Here is a 22,386-nt window from a genome sequence, read left to right as displayed (position 1 = left end):
AAAAAATATTGTTCAAATAGTTTGACAGGTGTTTTCTGTCTCAACATGCCAGTGGCCAAATCTAATCAGCATATTGAAATAAGCCAATTTACTCTGGCACAACTTTTCAGACAGTAGGAAAAACTTTTAATAAAATGGGTGAAGACAATTTAGGACAATGGAAAAAGAAAACAGTGAATGGCAGAATTTTTTTTTAAAGAGAAGTTTTTGCTAAATGTTTTCTAATTACAGGGCAGCTTTGTTCATCATAATAGAAAAATGTTTCAAAGTGACTTATTATTTCAAATTGACTTCCACTTCCTTCCTAATTTACTTGTAGTATTGCTACTGTTGCATGTATGTTTAAGTAATCCTCCATTATCCAGTGTTCAAGGCACATTCAGAAGATTTCTATTTTCACCCACCACATAGTTCTGCCCACTGCTCTGTACTTACTTTTATAATGCAATCATTCTAAAAAGTAACGCGGTTAGTTCATGCATGAAGGATTAAAAATGTCACTTTTTTACCTGTAAATGTAAATGTGCTGCTTGCAACGGAGAAATGCCTTTTGCTGTTTAAAAAGTTACGCTTGCATTCTTGACACAATGAAGAACTCGACGAAACTCAATGCAAAAGAACCTTTTTTTTTGTCCAGATTCAAACTTCATCCATGGTAAAATGAAAGATCTGGGTGACTTGTAAACCACTGCAAAAAGTCTTGCTAACCAGTGTCCCAGATCATGGCTCCAACCCCACAGAGATTATTGCTTGGACAAAAACCCCAGAGAAGCAACGACAGAGAAATTACAGCCCATTTTAAAACCCAAATCGATGAATATTCAAGCCCCCCATAGCCTGGCTCATCTCTTATGGTTTTAGGGCACATACTGCACTCGCCCTGTATGTAGCTGATTGTTATTCAGGGTTGCAGTCAGCCAGCTCAACAACCCCAGACTCATAGCTCTCTTCTCTATAAGCCCCTTTTGACATTTTCTTCCTATTTATCCATCCAAATATTAGATTCATAACGACTTTTTCATAACATTACTTTTGTACATGTGACCACTTATTTTTTACCAGATCCTGTGTTCTTGACACATTGACTTAATTTTGTTAGTCAAGCTGGTCTTGTCAGCATATTCAGTATTAGCTCTTCCTCCCTTCTCAAGTGACCTCACCCTACTTCTCTGCTGTAGTTTCTATAGTGACTGTTCAATCACCCCCCCATTCAGAGGCTCGAGTCTGCTGCTTAACCTCTATAGTTCCCCTCGTGGCAGGCCCAAGCTCAGGCCTGACCAACTGCATGATAGACAAAGACAAAAAAAAACAATAAACAAATAATAAACACATTAATAACCATATCGGCGCTAAAGTCTTTGCAGAAACTATAATGCAAACCAACCCTTGATGTTATACTCTTATATTATGTTAAATACAGGCTTTTGGAAATGCTTTGACATTCTGTGCGGTTTATTAGTTCTGCAGTGTTGAACTATTAAACCGTGTCTATTACTAAGCCCTGTAGAACAATATAGTGGTTTAATAAACAGACTGTGACATAATGGTCTACATATGGTTGTTTAATCCTACTTTCTCAAAAACAGTTTCATTTGTCTCCTGCATTCATTAGGTTTAGGATCATTTTTGATACCTTTAATACTGGTATCATATGTTAATACTGGGACCATTGATGAATTGCTCAACATACTGTATGATATAGTACAATTTCAAGTGCTATATCATGCAGATAGACAGGTTTTTGGGGGATATTAGATCAGTTTTCAGGCTGGACTCAGAGAGCTTTGAGCCAAACAAGCGTAATAGTGGTATGACCGGTCAGCAGTGGTCAGCAGTGCAGAGAACACACCTGTCAAACGCTCACCGGAAAGTACTGGAGAGGAAACTCAGAGCAGACAAGAACTAAAGAGCTTTGATACATGCCAGGAAAAGTTTGAAAGGAACAAAGTTGAAAGTAATGCTCTGAATCACCTGCTCCTGGGATTGGATCTTAGATTGTTTTAATGAATAAAACCTTTATTTAATATAATGTAATACCCAGCTCAGACGTATCTATGCTGGATTCCAGTGGGTACGTGGCTCCTGATTGGAAAGCCCATTGGAGGTGGAAAAGCTCTTCCTATCATGGTGTGAAGACAACCACCGCCAGTTGTTAAATTGCAGCTAATCTACAAAAGAGTCAAATTGAACTGATTAGTTTGTATAGCATTTGGCGACACATGACAAACCGCTTGTCCCTGCAACAAGCATAATGCGTAATCCAATGCACCATTACACTTCGCTAAAATATGTTTGGAGAAGCTCATTATGCACCTTAAACAAGAATTTTGCAACAAATATGCTGCCAACTCACTGTTTTTCCCTTGTGGTCCCTAAAATTAATATTGTTGGCAGTGTATGATTCAACGTGCATCTTGGATCCACTGCAAAAACATCGAATGCCCAACACTACTTTTGCATTTCGAGCAGCCGTCCTCTGACTCTCCTCTGACTCGCCTTTTTTGGCCCACCTGATGCACCGCCGCTCACCGTGAAATTGAATTATCCACGTCTGGATAACATGACACGTTTGCTCTGAAGAGGCTGAGGAAGGAATCAAAGCTGGCATTTCATACGAGATCCAAATTGTCACCATAGATCGGTTGATAGTGACCATGTCAACGAAGGGGTTTTAGATTTTTCTTAGATTTCCTGCATATGAGTATCAATAGGGCGGCTAAAAATACATATCAGGCAATAAATGGATGAGTTGGAGTTTGTTCAATTTGTCATTGGCCATATATTCATTCAATTATACTGGAAAACGTTGGTAATAGGGACTGAAAAGAGCCTTCCAAATATGGCCACACATTTGACTGTTCATTCTATATATACATGGTCTGTAAATTGAGACTGTTGCATCATGAAGGACACTTACAAACGAGGTGTGCAAGTTAGCATGTAGCATTTAGCGCATGAGACAGCTGTTTGACCTCCTCTCTCTCCGCTCAGGTATGGAGACATGGTTCCCAAGACGATCGCGGGGAAGATCTTTGGTTCGATCTGCTCCCTCAGCGGTGTCCTGGTCATCGCGCTACCCGTGCCCGTCATCGTGTCCAACTTCAGCCGGATCTACCACCAGAACCAGAGGGCAGACAAGCGCCGTGCTCAGAAGGTACTGGTGCCTTTAACTAAGCCAAATGTACTGTGACATCATGAGCGGGCGGAGCGGGCGGAGTGGGCGGAGCGGGCGGAGCGGGCGGAGCGGGCGGAGCGGAACACTGTCAAAGAGCAAAAGCAGAAGTGGAAGAAAACCTTTGTACTACTTAAATGTTATCGCTCAGTAAAAAGTCAAAGTATTCATGTAGAGATGTTGAAAGTTATTTTTTATAGGTTATGTACAAATGTGATTGTAAGAAACTATGGATTATAGATTATTATAACAAATTATGTTGAATATAATTGATTATAGATTAGAACATTTATATTTTAAGGACTATATCATCTAAAATTGTAGCCTTCGCTTACTGTAATAATGTTGCTACTTAAACCACTTCCTAAAAAGCAATACTTGATATTACTTGGTTAGTAGAATTACCACTATTTTTTATTCCGCATTGGTGGACTTATCATCAAAATATTATCTGATTTCTGGACCTTTAAGGTAATTTAAATAGCATGCTAACTGCTAACATCAGATTTTGCAGAGGAAGCATAAAGACATCAGATGTATATAATATTTGTTTTAACTCAAAATTCCTCTTATTTTTTACTTGAAAAATGCTTTAACTCCAAAACATTGACAATCATCAGATTTTGAGTGGGCATGTAATTGCATTGTCATTCAGAAAGTTCACCTTTACAGTAGTAACATTTTGTGGGAGAACAGTAGGAGGAAACATGCGGGAGGTGACAGCAGTGTAACTCACCAACTTTGGGTTGGTAGTTTGAGGCTTGGATACTGATGCTGTGTCACTAGGCAACATAAGCATAAAAACCTGTCACTGCACAAACCTCCAAGTGAAAAAAGATGAGGCTAAGCGATCTGTATACTCTCACAAACACTACCTAACCTACTATAATTACACCTTTATCACAAATGTAAAATCATCACTGCTTCTGCTCCTTCTATTGCTGTATAACTTATTTCTACTACCAGTTCTATTACTTTTGGTCTACTTTGCACAATCTTATGCTCAAGCTATAGTTCAGATTTGAAAAAAATAAATTCTAATAATTGCTAAAGAACAAACAAACGAGGTATTTACTTTCCACCACTTACAGAAGTGGGGCACATGAAAAGGCCCTGAGTGATTACACGTGATTAAGCAAATGACAAAGGACTTTTATTCACGCTCATTATTGTCATCATTATAATAGAGCAAATTTCAAAATTGCTTATACATATATATGTATATATATGTATATATATATATATATATATATATATATATATACATATATATATATATATATACATATATATATATATATATATATATATATATATATATATATATATATATATATATATATATATATGTATATATGTATATATGTATATATGTATATATATATATATATATATATATATATATATATATATATATATGTATATATGTATATATGTATATATGTATATATATATATATGTATATATATATATATATATATGTATATATGTATATTATCCACTCTGCACACACACCCCACATACTTGACCTGGGGCCAGTTAAGAGCCTTTTAGGTTGGAGAGCAGCTGTCGATGGTTAATAGAAAAAGAAAAAACTTGGTACTGAATTTTATATAGACCCTTTCATTAAACATACATATGTCAGAAAAAGCATGCACAAGGACCAGACGTTTAAAAGGCAAAGTATGCAGTGAATATACATAGTGTGTGTTCAAAATATTAATTTAGATATTATAGGTCACAATAATAAGAGAAGAGTAAACCACAGTGTGAGATAAGTAATGACAATTTCACGTGTTCAATTCCGGCTTGCAAGAAAATGCAATATATTAAAAAAAGGCTATTCTTTTTTTTCTCGCTCTCAAAATATTCTTACGAAGTGCTAATACTCACAAGACATGATTCAGTACAAGATATATACTGAACAAAACGATAAACATAGCCATTTTGTTTTTGCTCCTGTGTTTCATGAGCTGATCTCAAATATATAACTTTTTCTGCACATATAAAAGACCCATATCTCTCAAATACAGTTCATAAATCTGTCAAAATATGTCTTACTGAGCCATTCATATGTGTACACTTTCACAGGCGTGGCATATCAAGGTACTGATGAGACACATGAATACAGCACAGTACGGCCACAATATAAGGCTGAAATATTCCGTTTTGCTTCATTGGGGGGTCTGGGAGGGTCAGAAAACCAGTCAATATCTTGTGTGACCACCAAAATTGCCGTTGAATTTGCTGGATATCGGCAGGAACTGGAACATGCTGTTGTTTAAACATGCATCACTGGGTAAAGACTTTATACTGTACTTGATTGGTGGCAGGGCCTCCAACCCACTTTGAACGTGTAAAAACAATTATGTAGGGGTTTGATGTCTGTAATACAACTATAAAGTGACTACTTCTGAAGATCTTGGGGCCTTCAACCAAGAAGTTTTCAACAAAAATAACTACATTTTCTGTATTTTGGTTCATTTTAGATGCAATATTATTAGCAACTCATTCCTCAGTTTAACATGGCTCTCCTGCTCTTCTGCAGAGCATCTCGAGCCTCTGGCAAACACGACAGGCTGCCAACTAAAGTGGTTGGCCAAAGTGAGGAGTTAGTAAGGAGGTGAACCACTTTGGCTTTGCGCTCGACGCATCCCACATCATGTTTCATTCATTCTTTTTTCTCTTATACTTGGATACAGTTTTCCAGATTCTCTAATGGTAAACTACAATGTACAATGTATAAATGTATTTATTTCCATTGTCAATGAACAAAATTTAAAAACAATGAACAATGAATAAGTCATAACAATAAGCTATCAGATCAAATACATTTTAAAAATATATAGAATAAATTTTAAGATTAAAAAATAGGCTTAATATGTACACACATTTACAGTTGTACAGATACATATGTAGTGCAGAAAGAGTTGTGTCTAAAGTGAGTGAAAAATGATGTTTGGTGTATGAGTCCATTTGAAAAGTGAATTGATTAATTAATGAACAGTCATGTGTTGATTCTGTCAAGTATCAAACTGTTGCCGAGCAACACCAGCTATGAGTGAACAAAAAGAGGACACGGGAGTTTGGCAGGAATATGTGCCACATCAATGTCAGGAAGGAACTTAATAAGTTAAGTGAATTTAGTTAACACATTCTGGCATGAATACAATATACAAAAGATAGCCCTGGATGTGTGAAATCTATGAATACTGATGAAATATTGTTTTATTTATTTTTTAATCCACACAGAATTTACCCACAAAAATGTAAAAATTTGCACAAATTATTTTCTAAAATGAATTGAGGACATACTTTCTCTCTCTCATCCTTTTGAACTTTCATATGCTTTTTTGGAGACAGTAACCCTCACTGTAAAAATCACTAATGAACTTGTTCAAAAGCAGCTACACTTTAGGAATCACATTCAATCAGTGACTGGAGGCTCCAGAATTAAGGAGCATTTAATGTGATTGTGAAGAAGTTACATTCATTACATCACAGACAGCTGTCCCATTGGAGAAGCACCAGAGCACTTTAAGTGTTAAACAGACCAATAAAACTGTTAAGAAGAGAGATTATTAAAAGCAGGAGGATGAATCAAAACTATTTTTTATTTTTATTTATCAAAAGCTTTAAAGACTAAACATGACTTTGTATATTTTTTTAACGTTACCTTTTCTATTTAATTACAAACATGTTTGTAACAAACTTAGGCCCAAACCACAATCTTCCTCTGATTGACACACATGTTCGTATCGTATATAACACAAACTAGTTCATGGGAAACAAATATCATTTATTTTCAGAAGGAGCAGTGGTTTCAACGGGAATAAATTAGTCCCACAGTACATTTCAAATGATTGAAGACATAACTGAGGACCAGTACAAATCACTAATGAACGTCAGTGAGAGTACATTTATTAAAAGGGAAGTCTACGCTCACAGTAAATGCTTCTGTAATGAATTATCATAACTTGCTTTAAGGCACTTTCCAGGCAAATGGGTTCAGCTCTGCTCAGTTATGTCCAATGTCTACCCCTAGAATCCACTTTCATTGTTTTGTTTCACCATGAACAAGACAATCAAGTGTTTATCATGAAAGTGCTCATTTTCAACACCTAAATATATACCTAAATAAAACAGACAAATCATGTTAGTACCATACAAAATACAGTGTATTCACTGATCCATATTCACCTGCCATCAATGAAACATCAAAGATCAAAGTGTCGTCTGCATAGTTGTGATAGGGCAACATCAGTCCTGTGTATTAACTGACCTAACGGCTGGATGTAAAGGTTGAACAGAAAAGGTCCCAAGATTGACCCTTGGGGAACCTCACAGGTCAAGGCCATGTGGTCTGAGACACAGTTACCAATTTCAATAAAGTACTTCCTGTTTTCCAGATAGGACTTTAGTCAATTTAGGGCACTGTCAGTGATTCCCACCAAGTCTTTAGTCTCTGAGGATCCCATGATCGATCAAACGCAGCACTCAGATCTAACAGAAGTAAGACTGAGGCTTTGTCCATGTCATTGATCAGGCGGATGCCATTTGTCACCTTGACAAGAGCAGTCTCAGTGCTGTGATGGGCTAGAAAACATTGAGTGAGTTGTTTATTAAGGGAAAGTCTGTGAGCTGTTGGTAAACCACTAAGGGAAAAAAGCGTCTTCTTCTTCTTCTGTGTTTTATGGCGGCTGGTATCCAAGTGTTACATTACTGCCACCTACTGTAGTTGTACATCTTAGACTTTATTCTTTAAACTTTACTCTTCAAACTTCATTAGGCCGGCATCAAGACTGCTCTTCTTTAGGAGAGGCTTTATGACCACAGTTTTCAAAGTCATTGGGAATGTTCCAGATTGAAGCGACATGTTAACGATGTGAGTGAGTGGTGCTAGTAAACTTCAGCACAGACTTTAGAAATCTGGCGGGTGACACATCGAGACAGCATGTGTATGACTGGAGGTGATCTCCTGGACAGTTTTGTCAGTTACAGGTGCAAAGTGAGTTAGCTGTGAGTGTCTAAGTGGCTTTAGTTGTTGTTTATGCTGTATGGAAATTATGACATTTTTAATGCCCTGAACCTAAGGTAAGAATCAAACTCATTGCACTTGGATGTGGAAATTTGTACTAAAGAAGCTGAGCTGGAGGGTTTGCTCCTTTGTTCACTGTTATAAACGGGCCATGCAGTTATTATTGCATCTCTTGTTCTACATTAAATCTGGTAGTACACATACGTTTCCTTATAAATCTCATAATGAAGCTATGGAGCTTTGACATGCCTCGTTTCTGGTTGGCTCTGCGGCACTCCATTATACGTGCGCTGATCGAGTCATCAGTCCTCCATGGTGCTTTCTGCTTTATTTTGAACAATTATAACCTTCATTGGGGAAATGGTGTCCAGTAAAATCAAAACACTTGTGGTGTAATCATAAAAATATTAGGTAGTACAAATATTTTCCGGATAACTGGAATTTGTACAGATTCCGATATTCCAAACCTGTCTTTGCTAAAAAACAGTTGATCAAATAATAAATGATAAAATCATAATTTATTATGAGCTTATATGTTTTGAAAAATCTATGACATTTAAAGAGGGGCGAGCAATGACAAAACAGATGGTCTATCCAAAGCATTTGAAGTGGAATCAATGTTGTGGTACAAACTCACAAATAGAAGATGTGTGGAAGAGATGCAGGTGCTTTCAGATGCTCATACGGCAGTAAAAAGCTCATTAACTCAGTGTCTCCTCACTGTGAAAGCAAATAAATCAGTTTTACTGAAACCTTTTTTTTTACTACACCAGTCCAGTTGCCTTGAAGTGTTGACTTCTGTGGCTGCAGAGATGCACCTCCAAGCTTCACAAAGACTAAGTAATAAAAAAAGAAAAACACGTATAACGTATACGGCACACAAATACAATTTGATACCCTCCTACGACAAGAGTCCTCTTGGAGGTGGAAGGAGATGGACATGCAGGGGAGCAAGTCAAACCAGAAAAATACTTAAAAAATACAGTGGCCCCTGCCACTGTAAAGACACCCCTGATAGGCAAATCGAGATTCATTCACCCTCTGACCTCACACACCTCCACATCGCTCCTCAGTCCATGTATTTTAGCTTTAATACCATTTGAATGAGATAACTGTGTATGAAATTTAATTGGTGTCAAAACTTAAGGTATAGTGTGCTACCATGGGCCCTCGTGGTGTGCGACCTTTGGGATGTACGGCGTGATGTTGGCCAGGCGTGATGTTGGCCGGGCGGATGCCTGCGGCGTAAAGCTTCGCTGTCCAAGCCCTAGCTGAGCCGTGTGTTACACCGGTCACGTTTCAGGGTCGTGGCCCTAGTGAAGTTCTACCAGTGTGGTCTGACAGTTCTTGTTCTGTAGACCTTGTCTTGCCTTTCCGTGAACTCGTACAACTTGTCTCCAAGTGCATGAACAGAAACTATTAAAACAACGAACTGTTAAACCATTTATGATTGTATTTATACATTCTCAGTATTATAACTTAAACGTATACGTTATAACTTAAACTTAAACTTAATCGTTCCAACAACAAACGTGCGTGCCTTAGATTGGTCTTGAGCCAAAATCTCTGATGGAGTTGTTGGTGATTTGTGTTTTTAAACCGCTAGAGTAAATAGTTAACGTGCAATGACAAATAATGAAGAGAAATGTTTTAATTAAATTACTTCATCAAAAGACACATCTAATGCAACATTTTTCATTTATCCTGTTTACGTTACGAGTTCCCTTGCCTTTGAGCCTCACAAAAACAAATGTCCCAGATTTATGACATCATAGGTGAGATTTAGAGGTATGCTGAGGGTTCATGTGGCAAGCTCATCTGAAAACAGGATATAATAATGATTGTATTTTTTAAGAAGACTGCTGTTGTGGAGTGATCATGAAACAATGTTGGTGTTTTATAAAATCATCCTTGAAAGTGTGGAGCATTATGCCATTCAGGTCTGGTTTGGAAACCTGTCAGTGCAAACAAGTAAACTTGGAAAGCTCATAAGAACATGTTGTGGCAAGAAAATGTTATTCCTCATGGTATAATACTTCTGCTCCCAATAGATGGCGTGCAAACACCAATCTGGATGAGGGAACCCCTGATAGAAAATCATGTATGGTTTTCAATGCATGCACTCTTTTAAGTTCAAAAACATGAGAATGCAAAGCAAATTTAACCAATTCAAAGAAGAATCATGTTTTTTAGTTGCCTCATCAATGTGAATCAAAAGGCCATTAGTAACTTTTCTGTTGGAGGATTTGGTACCTGCTTATTGTTATTGGTTTGTAAGAAACATTCCACAACGTACATTTAGTTTTCACTTCATACTTCATGGGTTTTTTTAATTGAAAGACCTCTCCACAGATTTGACGTGTAACTTGGTGTGGTGTCATCACTTGTTGGGATACATTCAATGCCCTCTGTGAAACATTTCAGACAAAGCCAACAACACAAGCAATGAACAGACCCAGAAAAGTTACATTGTGCACCTTTTAATCTGCTACATGTTATCATCCGAATTGCTATCTAGATTCCAGTGACCTTTCTTTTTATATCGTCCACCTCTAACATTTTGTCTTTTTCCCACCTTTAAACAGCACTTTTTTGGCACCATAGCAGTGTAGTATTGATGGCAGCTTCTCATCATTAAATCAGACCATAGTGACTCTTTTGACCGACCCCTTCACACTCACATTTCGTCTCTCTTTTCCCACGTCCAGAAAACCAGATTGACCAGGATCAGAATAGCCAAGTCGGGGAGCGCCAATGCCTTTCTCCAGAGCAAACGCAACGGTCTGCTGAACGAACTGCTGGAGCTTACGGTGAGATGACCCCTGATCTTTCATCCCTGACCCCACCCATACTGATAGTTGTGTGGGTGGGTAGATGAAGAAGTCTTTTTCTTTCTTTTTTCTTTTTTTTTTTACAAGATGTCCGCACGGTAAAAGAGAAGGATTGCTGGCAAAAGTACTGCAGGAGGAGGGTACTGCAGGAAGGCCCGCCCGATGGGCTGGACTTACCACAGAATAGTATAAATATCTGAGTTCCCGGCCTAAATTCGCTTGTTGACAATGACTCTTGGATGAGAGTCGAAACGTCTACTTTTTCTAAACTGAGTCCAGATGACTACAACTGAACCTTTTTCTACAATTGCTGGCAAAAGGCTTCATTTGTAATGAAGTGAATGTTTTAGTGCAATTGGATAGACCAGTCATTTTCAAACATTGCAGACAAAGTACTTCCAGCACAATATAGGGACTAAAAACTTTAAGAGCCAGTAAATTAAAGCCTTACTGCGTAAGTTTTTAACAAAAAGAAAAATAAACATTGAAAAGCATGCATCCTTAGTGTGCTTGTATTTCCACAAACCTGATTCAACATGGCCTGGATGAGCCTCCACCTGCTTGTTGCCATGGAAATTGGTTTTGTGTTTGATAAAAATGTTCCACTGTATGGCATTCTATGTGAATGTTCCGATGGTTTGAACTTTCTGTTGCCATTGAGTCATGCAGGTGATTGTTTGTGGATTGATGTATGTGTGATATGTTGAAATCAGTTTATCAACTCCACAAATCAATTGAATAAGAAATTAACAAATTAACTAATTCTAAAACTCCTTGGTGCTGAGTGGTTAAGGTTCATGAGCAGCCGGCCGCAGTGTTGTTACTTTGAATCCCAGCTCCGACAATTTATGCATGTCCTCCCTACTCTCTCATCCCCATTTCATGCTCAGCCGTCCAGTCTAATAAAGCCTGCAAGCCAAAAAAAAAGAAAATATATCAATTTATTTTTTCTCTTTAAGAAAATAAAAATAAACATAGAACACAACATGACCAGAGAAAAAAAACTTTTTTCCCATTTGTCTAATATCTGTTAAAAAATATTTAAAATAGGCACTGTATGTAAGAGATATTATTGCTTTGCCTAGTATTCCACAGTATGGCATTAAACTATATTGTATGTATTCACTAACTTGTCCTTACTGATCAAAATACTTGCCTTTGTATTGTGAGCAGAGACCCCTCTCCACAGATTTGACCGGTAAGTTGGCTTACTGGAGCTTCCTGCTTGTGTCCATGGAAATCAATACGTTTAATGCCACAATGTGGAATAGTTGGAGCAGAAATCTGTATTACACATTTTCCAATCACAAAAGGAAATAAAAAACTAGGCAAGCTGAAACAGCCGTAACGATTCTCGTGTTATTCTTAAAAGTGGTACTGCTTCGTTTAATTCACAGCAGGACATGGCACAGAGTCAACTAATTAAAAAGTCCAGAAAGATACAAGTGATCTTATGATTTTCTCTACATCTATAGAAACATTCCATATATCTATAGAATCCTCATTCGTGTTCCATTGTAGAAAAAGATTCAGTTGTAGTCATCTGAACATTTCGTTTTTCCTAGTCAAGTTGACTACTAATTCATCTTTTTCAACAATCTACATCTATAGCGCATGTGGTTATTAAACTTCAGAACAGCTCTTAAAGTTGCACATAGTTCTGGTTAAATCAGCCATGCCCTGGATCAAAGCTGTCTCCACTGCAGTATTATGTAGTTTTATTGTTAATTAAATATTTACTGCAGCAGGTGGTTTCACTCCAGCTTAAATAATGTCACCCCATAGAGCTTTAAATCTACAGCCCAAAGATCACATGACTGTTTGGACCTTTATGACTTAGAAGGGGGAAAAGCATGTCTTATGTTGCACTATTCTTTTGGTAAATATTTACTGTATAATTGACTTTAAAACATCTTTTAACGACACAAATGTTTTTGTGGCATGCACCCTGCACATTAAAGGAGACATATTATGCGTTTCAGACTGCGTTGAACTAGAACTTAAGTAGATCATTTAAAAATAATAATGATTGTAAACCGCAATATTGAAATATTGAAAGTGGTCTATTTTTTGATTAATTATAATTTCTTTATTGACTATTTATATTCATTGAAAAAAATATATAAATGTCATCGACGTCCTAGATCTTTTGATTCCTTATATGAAGATAAGTTTGTTATGTTAAGTTCAGGTGCAGGACCACACCCCTTTTACGCCCCTTCCCGTGGCTACACTATTTAAGCATGTCCCGTTGGACAGACCAAATCCCACACTCTCCACCACGTTACGACTTCTTTCAGCCCTAGATACCGCTTCAACTTCAGCTGAACTGTTCTTCACCTGTCTCGAAGCTGGTTCTCTCATCTCCCCCACCTCCCGACCCGAGCGTCTTCTGTTCATCACTCCACAACGTTGTGATTTTCAGCCAGTCCATCAAGTCGGTGCTCAACCTTGATATGCTGTTCCATCAGCCAATTTTGGTGGTTACTTTAAAGCAAGCGGTTATCCCCCACTGCTTGATGTTTTAGATCGACCCCGTCAGGCTCACCGCCCTCTTGTCGGGCCATCCATGTCCGTGGCTGTCCGGTTCGATGACTGCAGGGTCGTCGAACTTTCACAGACCCCAGTTCCTCCATTCTCAGCTTCCATGGTCCACACCAGAGCCCTGCTCTAGCTGACCTCCTCTTTCTACGAGACCACATGGTACAGCTTCCGCTCCTTCCATAATGGCTTCTATCTGCCTTTCCCTGCGTTCTACCTCTATTACATCCCGTTCTCCTTTAACTATCAGTCTCTATTTACCAGTACTTATAGCCTACCTGAGCAGCATCAACATCTTTCAGGCTGCTCTTAGGCTCGGTGATCTCCTCTCCGATCTGCGATCTGCGAAGAAACCAAACAACGATGGTTGGCAAAAGCTTGCATTGGCATGTTGCTTTTTGCCTTCTTCGGTTTCCTCCACTGCTCAGAGGTTGCCCTGTCCACGAACGTTCAGCTCACACCATCAAGGACCTTCAACCGACGCCTAGTCTTCCCCTCAAACAAGCAAGATCATAGTGGTAGTTCAACCACAATCTTCAGGACTTCTCGTAGGGTTGTCACGCTGCGCTTCCCCCCAGGACTCACTACATCAGGTTTTGGCCTCCGGGCAAGGAGTCATTGACCGCCTCATTAAATCAAGAACACAGGTCCTCCTTGGCCTTCAAGGTCTACAGTACACCCACCATAACCTCCGCAACCTCCAGTCCACCAATTGGCACTGCCACAGTTACATCTTATTTTTGAGGTATCAAGAGCCTTATCGAGCCCTTATCGCCAGAAGCCCCAAAACGGCATCCATACATCCGTACATTTGTGTTGTGTTACTCGTACGCCAATAAAACACTTTGCATCATAGCTGGGTTGTGGTCCTTGCCAGAGAATTCGCAATTATTTAGTCCAACTATAGACCTGGTTTAATCACAATGTAGATACCAGATCTTGCTTCAGACTTAGTTTGGACCTGATGCTACTTGGTGTGAAAAGTTTGAAACCCCTGTACTAGATGTCTGTCTGGCATTATATCTTATTCGTTGTCAGAGAAGCTGATAAATGAGGCAGTATGGTTGACACTCTGGTGCAGCCCCTATAGAGCAGTTGGGGGTAAAAAAAAAATCTCAGCAGCCCAATGTACAACTGCAGGATGAACGAGAGTAAAAGACAAATTCTGTTTTGGTAAATCTGTTTGTGTAGCTTCCTCATATTGTGTGCATTTTTAACTTGTTATCATCATGAAGAAATGTATTTGGTAATGCTTAAGCAAATGGCCTGGCATGCTCCTTTATCCTCCTCTCAGTAGTGGTCGGACTAAACCCATTAGCCATAATCGAGTCCACTTCAGAGACTCGAGAGTGCCCCGCGAGAGAAGACAATCATCATAAATGCCTTCTGAGTGTGCTATGTCCCCCGTCCCGCTGTGAGACATGTCCCACTGTCTGCTATTGCTACGATTCCACTCAGCTCCGTGTTGTGGCTCTGGCCTGTAATGAATGGAGATGAATGAAACACAATAGCGGATGGGATTACACCCTAGGGTCAGATTAAATGTTTTATGATCTGTATCTGATGCTGTATCTTTGTGCTTTTAGAAGTTCTTCCATTTTCCAAGTTCATCATTTACTTTTTGCATCTGAACAGTTTTTTATTTGTTTTTAGGACCAACCAACACCGTAACCATCTTCTGTTTGTCCTTCACACCATATAAATACTTCAGTACACCCATCCTGCCCTCCTTTATTCATTTTATTTCATATTTATCTTTATATACAGGAGGCTATTTATAAATGTACACACTTAACGCAGGTGAAAGCATATGACAAAGTATCCTTAAAGCCTTGGACGCAAGGTTTTTTTTTGTACAGGCATAAACTCTATCAAGTTTTTAACAAGCAGTGGTAGTCTGTAAGCAAATGACAATTTTAAAATGGTTTGGTGCAGTGAAAATTGTCATTTGGTGAAGCCTTTTAAAAGTGATGGACCCAAAAATAAGCAATATGCAGTCGGCCTATACACCACCAACTCATACCTATGACAACCAGAAAAATAATTTATCAGTGGCACACACACAAATACTGCAAATACTTTTTGCTGAGGTTTGATGCATATTCAGTCTGAATCCTGATGTGCAATACTGTCATAATCATGTGCAATACTGTGACATAATGTCTATCATCCTGGTGCAATATTTTCTGTCCATATAACAGCTGCTTATTTGCAGCTGTTATATGGACAGAAAATATTGCACCAGGATTAGTGTTATTTTTATAAGTTATCTGTTTTTTCATTATTTACTTCTATGCTAATCTGTTTCTGTGCCTAATCTGTGTTGCAACACTGGAATTTCCCCATTGTGGGACTAATAAAGGTTATCTTATCTTAAGGTAAAAATGCTATGGTCCACCTTGTGATGTCATGAGGTATTATACCCCGACTACAGGTTTTTTCCGCTTTCAATCATGTTATAACAGTGTCCCCTCAGCAAAAACATACCTGGAGTTTTATTTCGCTTCATTCAAGATTGTTTGATGAATCCTGTTTGTTAATGCCATTTTGTCACTATCGTCTGGGGTTCATTTGGGTCACTCTGACGGTTACGTTTGGGAAGTAGCTGACCTTTATTTAATGTAGCCACCAGGGCGCAGTGTGGAGGAAAGTCTATATTAACGCAAAGGTGTTTTGGTGCTGGGTGATTGGGTTACGGGAGGTCACATGGTTTTTACCTCTTTCATGGAATAGAGTTAGAACAAAGCTGTCGTTACTCGGTTGTAGGTCCTCTCCCTCTGAGTTTCACAAAACACTTTCAAATTTCCCAACTCCATAGATCTTCAGCAGACTCGCTCTGAGCTTTCGTACCGTCAACTCACGCTTCTTACAGTTTGCATAGATACATTTACGTGTTTAAACTATACACTTGACCACTTGTTTCAGTGGTCGAATTGACTTGACTTGACTACAAAAACATGTCTTGCTAAATGAACAGTTTGTCCTTGCACCCTCGGCTGTGTCACGTAGATTTGTGCTAAATAACTTACACCCCTTCTCCATAGCCATTCATTATTAATAGTCATACAAATAGTAAAATATCAAGGCTAAGGTGTCTGAAAATGCATAAAATAGGATAAATAACATGGTCACATTGTTGACTATGTCCTTTCATTGGCAGTCATATTAGGTTTAAAAAAATGCTGCCAAAATAGAAGAATTGTTCCATTTAAGAGGCAGTGGTCCGACAACAAAGAGAATGTATGGTTTTGTTTCTTGTCAAAGTAATGACAGTTTTCAATGGACAGTATTGGCGTTTTGATATCACCTGAAAATGGGCTCTTGTGTTGTAGGACCATGTCTCGTTGACATCGATTGTATCCGAGACAGGGACAGCACTGCATCTAAATGAGTCAGTTTTGACCGTTTATCTATTTTTGATCAATATCACCCTTTCAGTTGGTCTTTAATGAGGTTTGTGTTTCTACATTTGACCTTAAACCAACTCGGTATGATATTTATGTTGTTATAGGGTAATAGTAATAATGTATAATGGATTAAAGGTGCACTATGTAGCATTTCTGGTGGCGCCTCCACATCTCCATAGATGTGTTATTGGTGGTTTTCAGATCCTAGAATGTGATGAAGTCATACTGCCAGATGGAGGACGAGACTTTTACTGTTGATGTTTTCTGTACAGACAAGAAATATCCAAAAAGTAAATTCGCAAATGTTGAACCGGATCCTTTCTATTAAGTTAAGATAAAAGAACATAAGCCTTTATTGTCTCCTTAAATGAGAAATTTGTCTTGGACATCAAGGACACGATGAAAAACAGCAAGCACTCAAAAACACCTTCCTACATTGTGTTTGAGTAAAGACAGACACTGAAATTGAGGTGTTATTCTTCTTTATTTTGGCCACGATGCAACACCAACAGTCAGACATTTCTTTGCTTGGAATGTTCCACAGTATCACATAAAAATGTATCTCCCTGGAGACAAACTGATGTCATCAGGCCAAATTACAGGTTAGATCTAAGGAGAAAAGACAAGAATAAAGTCTGGCGGTAATGTAACACTTGGATACCAGCCGCCATAAAACACCATAGAAGAAGAAGAAGACCATTTTCACTGTCAAAAAGCACCTTTTTCAATGAAATGGGGGAGTTTAAAGAGTTAAAAGAGTAAGCAAGGACTAAGTCTGAAGTAAAGTAGGGCTGAACTGCCCAAATAGTGAAAGTAGTGAAGTGGTGAAACACTAGATTTGAAAAAAAGATGAACAAAACCACAAACAAGCCAAGTATTAATCAGGAATGTGAAAACAGGATTAAACCAGGACAAAGCAATAAGAACGCTCTTGAAAAGAGAATGCAGAATCAGGTTCAGATCAGGACAAAGCACCATCTTTTGCCTCACTTTATTGGACTGTGTTGTGCAGTGAGACATTAAACATTAATGTCTTAATTACTATGATTTATTCTGTAATCATTGCTTCCTGTACCAAAATAAGCACCAAGTGTTACAGTACAAACAGTGGATATGTTTAAATGCACATCAAAAATCTAATCATCGGAATTCTGGGTTTGTCACATTATTGAAATGTCATGTTACATCTGAAGCGATTGTTCACACTTGTACAGGTGTAAAACAGGGGAAATTATACTAAAAATATAAATACATTTTACAGAGAATGTTTGAAAGAATATTTTAAAATGAACTTTGTTTCCCAAATACAACAGTTACTTTCTCTTAGACATGTGAACTCACAAAAAATTTGATCAAATTCTTGGGTTTTCTGATTATTCTAGTTATATACAATCCTGTAAAAAGATCTTGAGTCACTTTATTGTCTTTGTGCATGATTTCAAATGAATAGATTTGTTTTTGTAATTGTGATTCAGAGATTCAGTTTACAGTGCACCTTGTTAAAGCAGAGAAGCATTAACAGCTGAGAGAACACTGAAATATGAATCTCTCAACAATATGTTTAAGGAAAGGAATATTTTGTTGTTTACAGAGGAAGCTGTTCTGCCTGGTAGTAATAGTTGCCGTTTTTGCCATTAGCTAATTGCAACCATTGAAAGTGCGTTTCAATTGTATTGTTTTGGTTATTAATTTGCAAAATAAGGAGCAAAGAAGCGAAGAGTTTGACTATTGTAAAAGTATTTAGCCGTGTGTATCTAATGGTTGGATTCACACCGTTGTAAACTGCTCATTATTTAAAATGAAGGTGGAGGTCAAGTCAGAATTCTACAGTAGGATTTGCCTTTAAACTAAAAAGTCTTTCAATACAAACAGACAAAGATTCAATTATTTTGATCACAATCATTTCAAACCCAAAGATGTGATTGTTTTCTGTTAAGAAGGACTTGAAGCCACAGTTTGTTGAGTCCATCCCTAACAAATAATGATAAATTCAGCCAATTTTGGATTGTAAGTTTGGATATTTCTTTTTAAAAATGTGTGAAAATGATGACATCACATTATAGAATATTGTGAGCAGGACCGATGTTTGAGACCCCCGTCCCCCCTCACATTGTTCCTGACAGACATATTGATGATATTCTGTTCAGATGGACTGTTGCTAATATCTTTTTTCCTCCAAATCCCACGTCACATCATTTGTATCTGCGTCTAAATCATTTTTAGACAGCGTTTGAGAGGAGTTGTCCTCAGCCCACGTCGAGCCCGTGTTTTGTTCATCTGTCGAATGAGAATGAGAGTCCTCGGGCTGGAGTTGCCTCCCACTCAAATCCTCGGAGTAACAGTGCATTCTGTGGGGAGAGAATTAATTTGCTTTGCGTTTTCATTTGGCACTTGTGATTACTGAGGAGAATAAGCTGTGTTGGAGCCGCCGCTTTGAAAGTCAGTCCCGTTTGGAGCAGTACCAACAATGCAAACAACTGTCTGTTCTGTGCAAGTCCCTGTTTTTCTCACACTTTACTTTGTTGTTTGTTAGTTGTATGAAGCAATGCACAAGGTTTGGTTTGAATGCATCCACTCCAAAGAATAAACATCTACATTATGTTAAAGTGTAGGGTTCTTCTCATGACCATTGTTTTGAATCTTGCTTGCCAATATATTGCCTATATTTCAATATATTGTGTATTGCAATTGACATGAATTAAGTATTGCAATTCTTTACTCATAATAAATGGAGGAAAAAAAGTTGATTTGTATTGTATTGCAGTGCACTAAACCAAACTAAATTACTGGTATGTTTCAGGCCCTGCAATACATTCCCTGAAATAATTGAGTGTCTGCGTGATGTCACGCAGGCACTTGTATTTCACATATTTTTTATTGAGTGTCTGCGAGATGTCTCGCAGACACTATATGTTCTAGTGTTTTTTATTATTATTGAGTGTCTGCGAGATGTCTCGCAGACACTATATGTTCTAGTGTTTTTTATTGAGTGTCTGCGAGATGTCTCGCAGACACTATATGTTCTAGTGTTTTTTATTATTATTATTATTATTATTATTATTGAGTGTCTGCGAGATGTCTCGCAGACACTATATGTTCTAGTGTTTTTTATTATTATTATTATTATTATTATTATATTTTCCAGTTTTTTCCTGACCTTCGGCGCCTTTCAACTCCCTAACGCTTTCACCGATTTCAACAAGTGATACCTCATTATGATTGTGTTCACTGTGTCATTATTGCTATTACTTGTGACATTTGTACTACTTGCACTTTTTGCAGTATTTGTAAAAGTATAATATTTTAACCCTTTCCAGTCAAAACCTTTGGCGCGTTTCAACTCCTTAACGCTTTCACCGATTTCAACAAGTGATACCTCATTCCGATCGCTTTCACTGTCTCATTACTGCTATTACTTTTGACATTTGTAATACTTGTACTTTTTGCAGTATTTACAAAAGTATAAGTATTTTGACACTTTTCCACCTTCGGTAAGTTTCAACTCCTTGACGCTTTCACCGATTTCAACAAGTGATACCTCATTACGATCGCTTTCACAGTCTTACGTGTGCTATTACTTTTGACATTTGTACTACTTATACTTTTTACAGTATTTACAAAAGTACTTTAACCCATTGTAATAAATGTGGCATTGAACACAATTCATGTTTTCAACAAATATTAACCCTTCCACACTTCCAAACACTTTCAACACATTCAGAATTCAACACATTAGTATTTAAACACATGTAGTACTTGTACACACATGTAGTACTTTTACACACATGCAGTACTTTTACCCAAAAAAGTACTTTTACATAAAAAAATACTTTTACACCAAAAATACTTTTAACACAAAAAAATACTTTTAACACAAAAAATACTTTTAACACAAAAAGTACTTTTAACACAAAAAATACTTTTAACACACAAAGTACTTTTAACACAAAAAGTACTTTTAACACAAAAAATACTTTTTAACACAAAAAATACTTTTAACACAAAAAGTACTTTTAACACAAAAAATACTTTTAACACCAAAAATACTTTTAACACAAAAAATACTTTTAACACAAAAAAATACTTTTAACACAAAAAGTACTTTTAACACAAAAAATACTTTTAACACAAAAATACTTTTAACACAAAAAACTTTTAACACAAAAAGTACTTTTACACAAAAAGTACTTTTACACAAAAAAGTACTTTAACACAAAAAAGTACTTTTACACAAATTCGGCAATTTCACACAATTAAACAACTTCAACAACTTCACACTTCAACAAATTTGTACTTACACACATGTACACTTTCAGCAAGAATGCAGACACTCAAGCAATGGCTTCAGCCATTGCAAAATCTAGTTGAGTGTCTGCGAGATGTCTCGCAGACACTATATGTTCTAGTGTTTTTTATTATTATTATTATTATTATTATTATATTTTCCAGTTTTTTCCTGACCTTTGGCGCCTTTCAACTCCCTAACGCTTTCACCGATTTCAACAAGTGATACCACATTATGATCGTGTTCACTGTGTCATTATTGCTATTACTTGTGACATTTGTACTACTTGCACTTTTCGCAGTATTTGTAAAAGTATAATATTTAACCCTTTCACGTCCAAAACCTTTGGCGCGTTTCAACTCCTTAACGATTTCACCGATTTCAACAAGTGATACCTCATTACGATCGCTTTCACTGTCTCATTACTGCTATTACTTTTGACATTTGTAATACTTGTACTTTTTGCAGTATTTACAAAAGTATAAGTATTTTGACACTTTTCCACCTTCGGTAAGTTTCAACTCCTTGACGCTTTCACCGATTTCAACAAGTGATACCTCATTACGATCGCTTTCACAGTCTTACGTGTGCTATAACTTTTGACATTTGTACTACTTGTACTTTTTACAGTATTTACAAAAGTACTTTAACCCATTGTAATAAATGTGGCATTGAACACAATTCATGTTTTCAACAAATATTAACCCTTCCACACTTCCAAACACTTTCAACACATTCAGAATTCAACACATTAGTATTTAAACACATGTAGTACTTGTACACACATGTAGTACTTTTACACACATGCAGTACTTTTACACACATGCAGTACTTTTACACACATGCAGTACTTTTACACAAAAAAGTACTTTTACATAAAAAAAATACTTTTACACCAAAAATACTTTTAACACAAAAAATACTTTTAACACAACAAATACTTTTAACACAAAAAAACTTTTAACACAAAAAGTACTTTTAACACAAAAAATACTTTTAACACAAAAATACTTTTAACACAAAAAAGTACTTTTAACACAAAAAATATTTTTAACACAAAAAATACTTTTAACACAAAAAGTACTTTTAACACAAAAAATACTTTTAACACA

General features: G+C 37.1%; 1 protein-coding gene across 3 annotated transcripts in view; it reads left to right on the top strand.

The window, feature by feature from the left end:
* Nucleotides 1–22,386, top strand: part of LOC140365961 (A-type voltage-gated potassium channel KCND3-like) — a 166,003-nt gene that overhangs the window by 110,769 nt on the left and 32,848 nt on the right. The window contains exons 3-4 of one of the 3 annotated variants that reach the window (XM_072452585.1): nt 2,992–3,154; nt 10,919–11,020. In XM_072452585.1, the coding sequence (XP_072308686.1) occupies nt 2,992–3,154; nt 10,919–11,020 (265 nt within the window). Of the gene's footprint in view, nt 1–2,991; nt 3,161–10,918; nt 11,021–22,386 lie in introns of all 3 variants that reach the window. The other 2 variants (XM_072452584.1, XM_072452586.1) reach the window with 2 other exon arrangements.

This window comes from Eucyclogobius newberryi, unplaced genomic scaffold (assembly GCF_026437365.1).
Source record: "Eucyclogobius newberryi isolate DKJ021-1_F unplaced genomic scaffold, fEucNew1.0.hap1 SCAF_19, whole genome shotgun sequence".
Classification (NCBI taxonomy): domain Eukaryota; kingdom Metazoa; phylum Chordata; class Actinopteri; order Gobiiformes; family Gobiidae; genus Eucyclogobius; species Eucyclogobius newberryi.
This window is presented reverse-complemented; position numbering and strand designations above follow the sequence as displayed.